The following is a 12,331-nucleotide window of genomic DNA, read 5'->3' on the forward strand; positions in this document are numbered from 1 at the left end:
AAATGTAATTTGCGTCTAGACAAAGCTAAACCTCACCTGGGAGTACGTGATGCTGATACTGGGTGCCGTAAATGGAGAACTGTGCTATTCTCATCTTAATGAGACATTCATTAAAAGAAAATTAGAAGTTTTGATCAGTACAATGGTAGCAGGTTCAAAGCCTATTTAAAATGAGTGCTCCAGAGGTGGCACAAGTCAGAATATGGATGAACAGCAATACAGAAAATTGGGAAGCAAATTTAATCAGATGCATTGTTGTGAGGAAGAACCGAATGGAGGATGGGAACCTCCCCAGAGGCACCAATTGAAGGGGAACACAGCTACAGCAGGTGCTGAGCCTCGCAGGTCTTGCAATGGAAGGCCAGACAAAATTAAAACTCCATCGACTCACAATTAAAAATCAATTATTTTTAAGAGAAGTTATTAATTAGCTTTCCATTGAAACGAACTCCAACCAAATTGTGTTTGTAAGATTCAGATTTTATTAAAAACACTCCCCCATATTTTATTTATGGATCAACAGACCAACCTGTTGTAGCCGTAAGCAAGAAAGCTTAACTTCACACTGGGCTTACAAATAAGAAGCGTGTTTGTGTTGGTGAGTGACCCTGCGGTGCGTAAAATCACATTTTCAATGAGCTCTCAACTCACCGGCTACACATAATGCTGTTACCTCAAGTACAACCAGGACAAATGTGAGTAAATGATCCAGTTATAAAGTAACCTCACAAATGGTTTTGTTCAAAATTTTGTATTAAACCTACATCAAATTTGCTTGTAATTCTCTCTGTGCATACTCCAAAAACATAAAGAGTAGACTCTATATGACCATGAGGAATATAAAGTGCTTCCTTACCATCATATGACTGGTGAAGCAATGGCTCAAGGAGTTTCATGTATTCTTTCACTTGATCAGGTTTTCCCCTAAATACTCCTGTAGAAAACAAGTTATTACCTTTTTAATTTGTTTTTAAAAACCACTTACTCTCCTATAATATTTTTACCAGCTTTCCCTTTAATTCATTGTATACTTATATAAATTATATAGAATTTTATATATTAAACATCAGCCGTGACAATGTTATGCCTGTTAAGTATTTTTCACCATATTTAATGCTTTAGAGATCTATTTTATATAGGAACCTGCATACAGTGACAAGATTCTCATGTCCCAAATCAGTTACTATTTAAAACAGCAAAATTACTATCCATTTACAGTATAGTGAAAGCAGAAAACAAATTTCCAATGTCTAACCAATAAGGAGTACCATAGATAAACACAATACCTTCCAAAGTAGCAACACAATGATGCATGCATTCAAGTTCACAAATCTCATGCGATTTGGAAATGTACACATTTGGTTTAATTCCTAGACATTACACCTCCTTGATATTCTGATTAATGTAACATACTATAAGATTGAATGGCCCAGTTATACTGTCAAACCATGCACATCCCTATGCTAAATATATTTCAGCCATCAGTATATAGATCTCTGCATGCATTTTGTAGCAAATGTACACACAGATCACATCATGTTTTACAATCACGACATTCAGTTATTGAGATACTTATGCTGCTCTGTCATTTGGTTACAGTAGCCCAGTGGTTATGGTACTGGACTGGTCATGATTTCAAATCCCACCATGGCAATTTGTGGGCTCACACCAGACAAATGACCATGAAACCCAACTAATTAACTGATGTCTTTCAGGGAAAGGAACTTTTTTTTAAAATTCATTCCAGGGATGTGGGCATCGACGGCAAGGCCAGCATTTATTGGCCATCCGTAATTGCCCTTGATAAGGTGGTGGTGAGCCGCCTTCTTGAATCACTGCACTCCTTGTGGTAAAGGTACTTCCATAGTGCTGTTAAGGAGGGAGTTCAAGGATTTTGACCCAGCGGCGATGAAGGAATGGCGATATATTTCCAAGTCAGGATGGTATATAACTTGGAGGGAAACTTGGAGGTGGTGGTGTTCGCATGCGCCTGCTGCCCTTGTCCTTCTAGGTGATAGAGGTCGCAGGTTTGGGAGGTGCTGAAGAAGCCTTGTCGAGTTGCTGCAGAGCATCTTGCAGATGGTACACACTGCAGCCACGGTGCGCCGGTGGTGGAGGGAGTGAATGTTTAAGGTGGTGAATGGGGTGCCAATCAAGCGGGCTGCTTTGTCCTGGATGGTGTCGAGCTTCTTGCGTGTTGTTGGAACTGCACTCATCCAGGCAAGTGGAGAGTATTTCATCACACTCCTGACTTGTGCCTTGTAGATGGTGGAAAGGCTTTGGGGAGTCAGGAGGTGAAACACTCGCCGCAGAATACCCAGCCTCTGACTTGCTCTTGTAGCCACAGTATTTATATGGCTGATCCAGTTAAGTTTCTGGTCAATGGTGACCTCACAGCATGTTGATGGTAATGCTGTTGAATGTCAAGAGGCGGTGGTTAGACTCTCGCTTGTTGGAGATAGTCATTGCCTGGCACTTGTGTGGCGCGAATGTTACCTGCCACTTATCAGCCCAATCCGGAATGTCATCCAGGTCTTGTTGCATGCGGGCATGGACTGCTTCAATATCTGAGGAGTTGTGAATGGCACTGAACACTGTGCAATCATCAGCGAACATCCCCACTTCTGACCTTATGTTGGAGGGAAGGTCATTGATGAAGCAGCTGAAGATGGTTGGGCCTAGGACACTGCCCTGAGGAACTCCTGCAGTGATGTCCTGAGGTGCTGATGATTGACCTCCAGCAACCACAACCACCTTCCTTTGTGCTAGGTATGACTCCAGCCAGGAGATTTTTCCTCGATTCCCATTGACTTCAATTTTACTTGGACTCCTTGATGCCGCACTCAGTCAAATGCTGCCTCGATGTCAAGGGCAGTCACTCTCACCTCTGCAATTCAGCTCTTTTGTCCATGTTTGGACCAAGGCTCTAATGAGGTCTGGAGCCGAGTGGCCTAGCAGAAACCAAACTGTGCATCAGCGAGCAGGTTATTGGTAAGTGCCGCTTGATAGCACTGTCGATGACACCTTCCATCACTTTGCTGATGACTGAGAGTAGGCTGATGGGGCGGTAATTGGCCGAATTGGATTTGTCCCGCCTTTTGTGGACAGGACATACCTGGGCAGTTTTCCACATTGTTGGGTAGATGCCAGTGTTGCAGCTGTGCTGGAACAGCTTTGGTGGGAGGCGCAACTAGTTCTGGCGCACAAGTCTTCAGCACGACAGCCGGGATGTTGTCAGGACCCATAGCCTTTGCTGTATCCAGTGCACTCAGCCGTTTCTTGATATCACATGGAGTGAGTCGAATTAGCTGAAGGCTGGCTTCTGTGATGATGGGGACCTCAGGAGGAGGACGATATGGATCATCCACTCAGCACTTGTGGCTAAAGATGGTTGCAAATGTTTCAGACTTGTCTTTTGCACTCACGTACTGGGTTCCATCATCATTGAGGATGGGGCTATTCATGGAGCCTCCTCCTCCGGTTAGTTGTTTAACTGTTCACCACCATTCACGACTGGATGTGGCAGGACTGCAGAGCTTTGATCTGATCCATTGATTGTGGGATTGCTTAGCTCGGTCTATAGCATGCTGCTTCCGCTGTTTAGCATGCACGTAGTTCTGTGTTGCAGCTTCCCCAGGTTGTCACCTCATTTTTAGGTATGCTTGGTTCTGCTCCTGGCATGCTCTCCTGCACTCCTAACTGAACCAGGTTGGTCCCCTGGCTTGATGGTAATGGTGGAGTGAGGGATATGCCAAGCCATGAGGTTACAGATTGTGGCAGAATACAATTCTACTGCTGCTGATGGCCCACAGCGTCTCATGAATGTCCAGTTTTGAGCTGCTAGATCTGTTCTGAATCTATCCCATTTAGCACGATGGTAGTGCCACACAACACAATGGAGGATGTCCTCAGTGTGAAGATGGGATTTCGTCTCCACAAGGACTGTGCGGTGGTTGCTGCTACTAATACTGTCGTGGACAGATGCATCTGCGACAGGTAGCTTGGTGAGGACAAGGTCAAGTAGGTTTTTCCCTCGTGTTGGTTCTCCACCTGCCGCAGTCCTCGTCTGGCAGCTATGTCCTTCATGACTTGGCTAGCTCGGTCAGTCGTGGTACTACCGAGCCACTCTTGGTAAGGGCATTGAAGTTCCCCACCCAAAGTACATTCTGTGCTCTTGCTACCCTCAGTGCTTCTTCCAAGTGGTGTTCAACATGGAGGGGTACTGATTCATCAGCTGAGGGAGGGCGGTAGGTGGTAATCAGCAGGAGGTTTCCTTGCCCATGCTTGACCTGAAGCTATGGGGTCCGGATTAAATGTTGAGGACACCCAGGGCCACTCCCTCCCAACTGTATACCACTGTGCCATCACCTCTGATGGGTCTGTCCTGCTGGTGGGACAGGACATACCCAGGGATGATGATGGAGGAATCTGGGACACTGGCTGAAAGGTATGATTCTGTGAGTATGACTATGTCAGGCTGTTGCTTGCCTAGTCTGTGGGACAGCTCTCCCAATTTTGGCATAAGTCCCCAGATGTTAGTGAGGAGGACTTTGGAGGGCCGACTGTCATGTTCGAAGCCGGTGCAGAGGTCAATGCCGGGTGGTCCGTCTGGTTTTATTCTTATTATTATTGTGTTACAACGGAGTGGCTTGCTAGGCCATTTCAGAGGGCAGTTCAGAGTCAACCACATTGTTGTGGGTCTGTGCACTTAGAAACTAATAGTAAGGTTGGGCAGAGTCAACATGGATTTATGAAAGGGAAATCCTGTTTAACAAACCTATTGGAGTTCTTTGAGGATGGTACTAGTGGAGTAGACAAAGGGGAACCGGTAGATGTGGTGTATCTGGATTTTCAGAAGGCCTTCAATAAGGTCCCACACAAGAGGTTGGTGAACAAAATTAGGGCACATGGAATTGGGGGTAATATACTAGCATAGATTGAGAATTGGTTAACAGACAGAAAACAAAGAGTAGGGATAAACAAGTCTTTTTCAGGATGGCAGGCTCTGACTAGTGGGGTACCGCAAGGATCGGTGCTTGGGCCCCGGCTATTCACAATCTATATCAATGATTTGGATGAGGAGACTAAATGTAACATTTCCAAATTTGCTGATGATACAAAGCTATGTGGCAGTGTCAGTTGTGAAGAGGATGTGAAGGAAGAATTTCTTCACCCAGAGAGTGGTGAACCTGTGGAAGTATCTACCACAGAAGGCAGTTGAGGCCAATTCAGTAAATATATTCAAGAAGGAGTTAGATATATTTCTTAAGGCTAAAGGGATCAAGGGATATGGGGAGAAGGCAGGGACAGGGTACTGAGTTTGGATGATCAGCCATGATCTCACTGAATGGCGGAGCAGGCTCGAGGGGCTGAATGGCCTACTCCTGCTCCTATCTTCTATGTTTCTATGTTCAAGGGAATCTTGACAGGCTCAGTGAGTGGGCGAGAACATGGCAGATGGAATATAATGTGGATAAATGTGAAGTTATACACTTTGGTAGAAAAAAAACAGAAAGTATTTCCTAAATGGTGAAAGATTGGGGAATGCAGATGCTCAAAGGGACCTGGGTGTCCTTGTACATGAGTCACTAAAAGTGAATGTGCAGGTCCAGCAAGCCATTAGGAAGGCAAATGGTATGCTGGCCTTCATTACGAGAGGATTTGAGTACAGGAGTAAAGAAGTCTTACTCCAATTATATAGAGCCTTGGTGAGACCACACCTGGAGTGCTGTGTACAATTTTGGTCTCCTTACCTAAGGAAGGATATACTTGCCATAGAGGGAGTGCAACGAAGCTTCACAAGATTGATTCCCGGGATGGCGGGACTGTTGTCTGAGAAGAGAGTGAGTAAACTAGGCCTGTATTCTCTTGAATTCAGAAGAATGAGAGGGGATCTCATCGAAGATATGAATGTAGGAGGTATGATCAGTAAGTTCGCAGATGACACAAAAATTGGTGGAGTGCTAAATAGCGAGAAGGGAAGCCTCAGGCTACAGGACGATATAGATGGGTTGGTTAGATGGGCTGAACAGTGGCAAATGGAATTTAACCCTGAAAAGTGTGAGGTGATGCATTTTGGGAGGACTAACAAGGCAAGGGAATACACAATGAATGGTAGGACCCTAGGAAGGACAGAGGATCAGAGGAACCTTGGTGTGTATAGATTCCTGAAGGCAGCAGTACAGGTAGATAAGGTGGTTAAAAAGGCATATGGGATACTTGCCTTCATTAACCGAGGCATAGAATATAAGAGCAGGGATGTTATGATGGAGCTGTACAAAACGCTGGTTAGGCCACAGCTGGAATACTGTGTGCAGTTCTGGTCGCCACACTATAGGAAGGATGTGATTGCATTGGAGAGGGTGCAGAGGAGATTTACCAGGATGTTACCTGGGCTGGAGCGCTTCAGCTATAAAGAAAGACTGGACAGGCTGGGGTTGTTTTCCTTGGAGCAGAGAAGGCTGAGGGGGGACCTGATTGAGGTATACAAAATTATATGGGGCATAGATAGGGTGGATAGAAAGGAACTTTTCCCCTTAGTAGAGGGGTCAATAACAAGGGGGCATAGATTCAAGGTAAGGGGCAGGAGGTTTAGAGGGGATTTGAGGAAAAACTTTTTCACCCAGAGGGTGGTTGGAATCTGGAACTCACTGCCTAAAAGGGTGGTAGAGGCAGGAACCCTCACAACATTCAAGCATTTGGATGAGCACTTGAAATGCCATAGCATACAAGGCTACGGACCAAATGCTGGAAAATGGGATTAGACAGGGCTTGATGGCCGGCGTGGATGCGATGGGGCGAAGGGCCTCTTTCTGTGCTGTATGACTCTATGACAAAATTATTACAGGGCTTAATAGGGTGGATGCGAGGAGAATGTTTCCCTTGGCTGGGGAGTCTAGAACCAGGGGCCACAGCCTCAAGATAAAGGGTAGGCCATTCAGGACTGAGATGAGAAGAAATTTCTTCACACAGAGGGTGATGAATCTTTGGAATTCTCCACCCCAGAGGGCTGTGGAGGCTCAGTCATTGGGTATATTCAAAACAGAAGTCGATAGATTTCTGACCAGTAAGGGCATCAAGGGATATGGCGATAGGGCCGGTGAATGGAGTTGAGGCAGAAGATCAGCCATGATCTCATTGAATGGCGGAACAGGCTCAAAGAGCCGAATGGCCTACTCCTGCTCCTATTTCTTATGTTCTTATGGAGTCACATACAGACCAGACCAGGTAAGGATGGCAGATTCCTTCCCTAAAGGACACGAGTGATCCAGATGGGTTTTTACAACAATCCCTAGTTTCATGGTCATTACTGATACAAGCTTTTTATTCCAGGTTTATCTAATTATGAATTTAAATTCCCCAGCTACCGTGATTGGATTTGAACTCACTTCTCTGGGTTATTAGCCCAGGGCTCTGGATTACTAGTCCAGTAACATAACCTCGATGCTACCTGCAACCCGAACCTGATCAGGCGTATATGTAACTCTACTCCATTATATGTGGTTGATTCTTAATATTCTCTGAAGTGACACAGCAAACAACTCAACTATAAAATAAAAGGCTACAAAGCAGAACAGTAAGATAATTAGAAGGTGGACTTATCACCAATAACCCAGGCATCAGATTAAGATAATCCCAGCACAGTCAACTCTGCATTAGTCCTCTTGGTCAACATTTTTGGTCAACTGATGCACAAGTTGGGAAAGCTGTCCCACAGACTAATCAAGCGACAACCTGACATAGTCATATTCGAAGAGCCAACATCGGATTAGTGTAACTCTGAACCCCATGAAGTCTCAAACAAAGGCTTGGCCAATTTGGTCAGTGGTGGAAATAACAAGCCGATGTCGGTGGTGAATTTTGAAGTACCCCACCCAGAGTACATTTTGTACCCCTGCTTCCCTCAGAACTTCATCCAAGTGATATTCAGCATGAGGAGTACTGATTTGTCGGTTAAGGATGGAACAGGAGGTGGTGATCAGCACCTTTAGCAGAACCTGGACAACATCCAGGCTAAGGCTGACAAGTGGCAGGTTACAGTCACTCCACATAAGTGTTCGGCAATGACCATTGCCAACAAGAAAATGACAACCACTTTGTCAAGTCCTTGAATTCTCTATCTAATGCCCTCATGGGAGCACAATCACCTTAAGAACTGCAGCATTTCACCTTCTCAGGGCAACTAGGAATTATGCCACCCACATCCCGAGAACAAATCAAAAAGAAATGCTTACTGTCATTTAAATCTTAGATCTATCTGATGAATCTAGCATCGGTGTTCTTGCTAGGTCACGAGACAATACGTAAGCCATTTGTAGAGCCAGCAAGTAGGGAATAAATAGCCATGTTAGTCTAGAGTTGGGGCAATGTCTGAGATGTGTCTGTGCCAGTTTTCCAATCACTACTCTTTAAAGACTGCTGTAATCTTTCCTACATTACAACAGTGACTACACTTCAAAAAATACTTCATTGGCTGTAAAGCGCTTTGGGATATCCAGTGGTTGTGAGAGGCACCACATAAATCCAAGTCTGTCTTTAAAAGCTACTTTACAAAACAGATTTCAGTTTTGCCTATAATTAACAAACAAATCCAATGTTCTATTTGGAAACAGTATTAAAGATTGTTAGGATTTACAATAAAAATCTATTGTTGGCTACTTTTACAGATCATTCAAACCAAATGAAATGAACAGGTTTTTTCCCTTAATATTTAGGATTTATATAGAATCATAGAATAGTACAGCACAGAAGGAGGCCATTCGGCCCATGGAGTATGCGCTGGCTCTTTTGAAGAGCAATCCAGTTAGTCCCACTCTCTCGCTCTTTCCCCATATCCTTGCATTTTTTTCTCCTTCAAGTATTTATCCAATTCCCTTTTGAAACCTACTTATTGAGTATATTTCCATCACCTGATCAAGCAGTGTATTCCAAATCCTAGCCACTCGTTGTGAAAAAAGTTTTTCCTCGTGTCGCCTCTGATTCTTTTTCCAATCACCTTAAATCTGTGCCCTCTGGTTATCAACCCTTCAGCCATTAGAAACAGTTTCTCTTTAATTACTCTATTTTCATTCACTTTTTCAATCCACTTTGAATGAATTAGTTTCTGTAACGATAAATGTTTCTCACAGTGGGGGTAATTTTGACTTTGGGCGAGTGTAAAGCATATTGATTCAGCCAGCCATTACACATCTCTCCCAATTTTTGAAGTCAATGGAAGTGAAAATCGAGAGTAATGTATAATGGGCGGTTGAATCAATATCACCCGTTTTACACTATCGACCACACTCAAAAGTACCCCCAGTGTTTCTGAGCATAAATCAGTCTATTTGTGATTTTCAAGTTTCAATATTGCTTGTGCTCCTTGTATAGCAAGCCAGGTAATCTGATGTAAACTTTAGATTTCTGGTAAAACATGAATCCGAAAGTGACATTTTCAATACATTAAAGCAAGAATTTCTTTCCAAATAAAATAATCTGCAAATTCTACTCACCGTCAATTATCAAGTAAATAAAAAAGAGAGGAAATTCACATTCAATGCCATCAAACAGCTAGAAAAGAAAAATCATTTTTAATATTTTATTAAGTTCATGAACAGTGTTGCTGCAATTTGCTTTTAATAGTAGATTTAGAAATGGATATAGCTTATGACGTAAGAAAACTACTAGGCACTTGGTCTGAGTATTAAACAAGGCTTTAATCAACCGTTTTTCAACATGGAGATCTAGTTGTGTCCTTCACTAGTTCCTGTTAAAGAATGTCCTGAGCAAGCTGGGCCCATGCCCGAGTATTTATACTCTCCCTGGACAGCGCCACCAGCAGGCCGCCCAGTATCATTTCACAAGTCATTTCCACATGAATGACAAGATTCATGTCAGCTTAAATAGAAGTTGATTATAATAAAGCAGATATTATTCTTAAAAATTCATCTTTTAGAATTTGAACATCAAGTTTGGGTCATTTCAAATAATGAGGATAGGAGAAAATATATTTTTATAAAACGCAGTGTAGATTCGAACAAAAGTTTGTCCATTGTAATAAAATAGAAACCTTTTTGCGACTGAGAGTCAGCAACAGGAAGCGATCAGCTGATCAACCAGAGGAAAGGCAACCTATAGTGACTTGTTTCTATGTTTAATGTAGCAAGGGTTATTTTGGTGAAAAGTTAGAACTGAGACTACAACAGCTGCACTTACATTTATTTGTATGGAAAGGCAAAAGTTTTACATATAATCATTGACAGTGGGCTATATCCAAATTCAGGTTTTATTTGTTGGTAAGATTAAACAACCAGGTAATAATCAGGAACACGCTCTGTAAAATTTGCTCGTCTTAGCTAGCAATTGTAAAAAAGAATGGGCATTCTAATGAGAAAACTAAATTAAGAGCCATTTCATATGAACATCTTTATTGGTTTTTAAACACAAAATAAACCTTAGCAATGGTAAATATAAAAAAAAATTAATAATAATTTTCTCCAAAAGTTTTTAAGAATGATTTTTCAGGAACCATTTGAAGATGATGTGCTGATGACAAATAAACACTGGGAGCTGGTGTTTGTCCCGAGGTGCAGTCTCCATAAGCCCAATGACAGCATTTGAGACATGTTGGAACCCTTTAACTTTAATAAGCTAGTTACAATATTTACAAAGAGGACATGTTTTTGGGGTGGGGTGGGGTGTTTAAGTTATTGTAAACTTTGTGGACATAGAAAAAATTCAATTTTTACTCTATGCTTTTCACAAACAGTATATTTCTTTTTTTTAATCAGTCACGTGACATATGGGTACGATTTAATAGTTTCCAAACATGGTGATGAATTTCTATGCATGATAAACATCTGATTGACCAAAAAGTGATAGGCAAAAAGCATACAAAGACATTATCCTACAATGCAATTTAAAAGCCATTGTTTTGTGATGTAAACAGACTACTGAGCACTTGGTTTGAGTATAAAACAAGGCTCAGTAGTCTTTTTACATCAATTTAATCAACTGTTTCAAAACCATGAGGTTTCTAGTTACATCACTAGTTCCTGGTTACAGAAACATCCTGAGCAAGCTGGGCCCACGCCCGAGTATTTATACTCCTTGGATGGCGCCACCAGCTGGCCGCCCAGTGTTACTTCATGAGTCATGATAAGATTCATGACATTTTGTGTTTGCAAACAATCACAAAAAGCTTTCAAAAATTAAAACTCAAATGGATCCTGCTACAGAAACTATGCTATCGCAGAGGTAGAAATATTTTGCAATTTAAGAATGCATGCAGCGGTCCTCCAGATGGCTTATTGGGTTTAGCCAGCGAGTAGCTGAATCATACAGATCAGGAGGGTCTCAGATTTTATTCATCCTGATAGTTGCATGATATAACGATAATGGAGTTGTTGACTAATCATAGCAATCAATCTCTACCAATTAGTCTACAACAGACGAGGAACCCCAGTGGTGAAAATCTTTAAGAACCATAGTTCCAAAGTCACCTGTTCCTCCCCAAGCATGCTACACTTACCATGTCATGTCTCCAATGTATCCTAAAATATTATTCTCTGAAAGAGATCCATCTAATTTGCATGTAAATTAATCAATATTGTCCGCTCCCACCATCTCCCGAAGGAGCCCATTCCATAGATTGACCATTCGCTCAATGAAATAATGCTTCCACAGAATTTCCGTTGTCAACAAGGTCCGATATTTCCTTTAAGAACTCCAGTAAAATTGTTGGGCAAGAAGTCCCTCCCATAACCCCATTGACTCTCGCTTACCATACCATACCATTCTAGGCGTTTCATTATTTCCTTTCTCAGGATGTCTTCTAATACTTTACCCAAAACAGATATGAGGCTTAATGGACTATAGTACCTCTGGTTGTCCATATGCCCTGTTTAAAGATCAATGTTTTCTTTCCAATCCTTTGATATATGATAAGTTATTCTGTTTTGCCAGTGTTAGTTGAATGATGAAAGTTGGCCACGACACCAGGAACATTCCCTGGTCTTTGAATAGTGCTGTGGGATCGTTAATGTCCACCTGAACCAGTAAACAGACCCTCAACAAAGAAACACTCCACCTAAGTGTCATCCGAGATTATGAAAGCTATTTTGGTACACTTGTGAGACAGGGGCCCCATTAAATGAGTGTCTATTTCAAGTCTTTACGTGGCTCGTCCACGGGGCATGTCCTAGCGAATCGTCACAGGCCAAGGAGGGCGGCGAATTCTGGGTGTTAAGGCGGACCGGGTTGATTTTGTGAATACGGGCGGCCAAGCACAGGTCTACCAAGCGTGGACGTCTCCATAAGAGGTACTAGTGAAACAGCGTTAAGTCGTGAATTT

At 42.5% G+C, this 12,331-nt stretch overlaps 1 protein-coding gene across 3 annotated transcripts in view; it reads right to left on the minus strand.

Moving 5' to 3' along the window:
* Positions 1-12,331, minus strand: part of phkb (phosphorylase kinase, beta) — a 337,093-nt gene that overhangs the window by 173,968 nt on the left and 150,794 nt on the right. For all 3 annotated transcript variants that reach the window (XM_085991512.1, XM_085991511.1, XM_085991510.1), the window contains 2 exons: positions 9,492-9,549; positions 857-934 (listed from right to left, as the gene is read on the minus strand). In XM_085991512.1, the coding sequence (XP_085847638.1) occupies positions 857-934; positions 9,492-9,549 (136 nt within the window). The remainder of the gene's footprint in view (positions 1-856; positions 935-9,491; positions 9,550-12,331) is intronic.

The sequence above is a fragment of the Somniosus microcephalus genome, chromosome 6 (assembly GCF_052327205.1).
Source record: "Somniosus microcephalus isolate GS21.2 chromosome 6, FLI_Smic_1.0, whole genome shotgun sequence".
Taxonomy (NCBI): domain Eukaryota; kingdom Metazoa; phylum Chordata; class Chondrichthyes; order Squaliformes; family Somniosidae; genus Somniosus; species Somniosus microcephalus.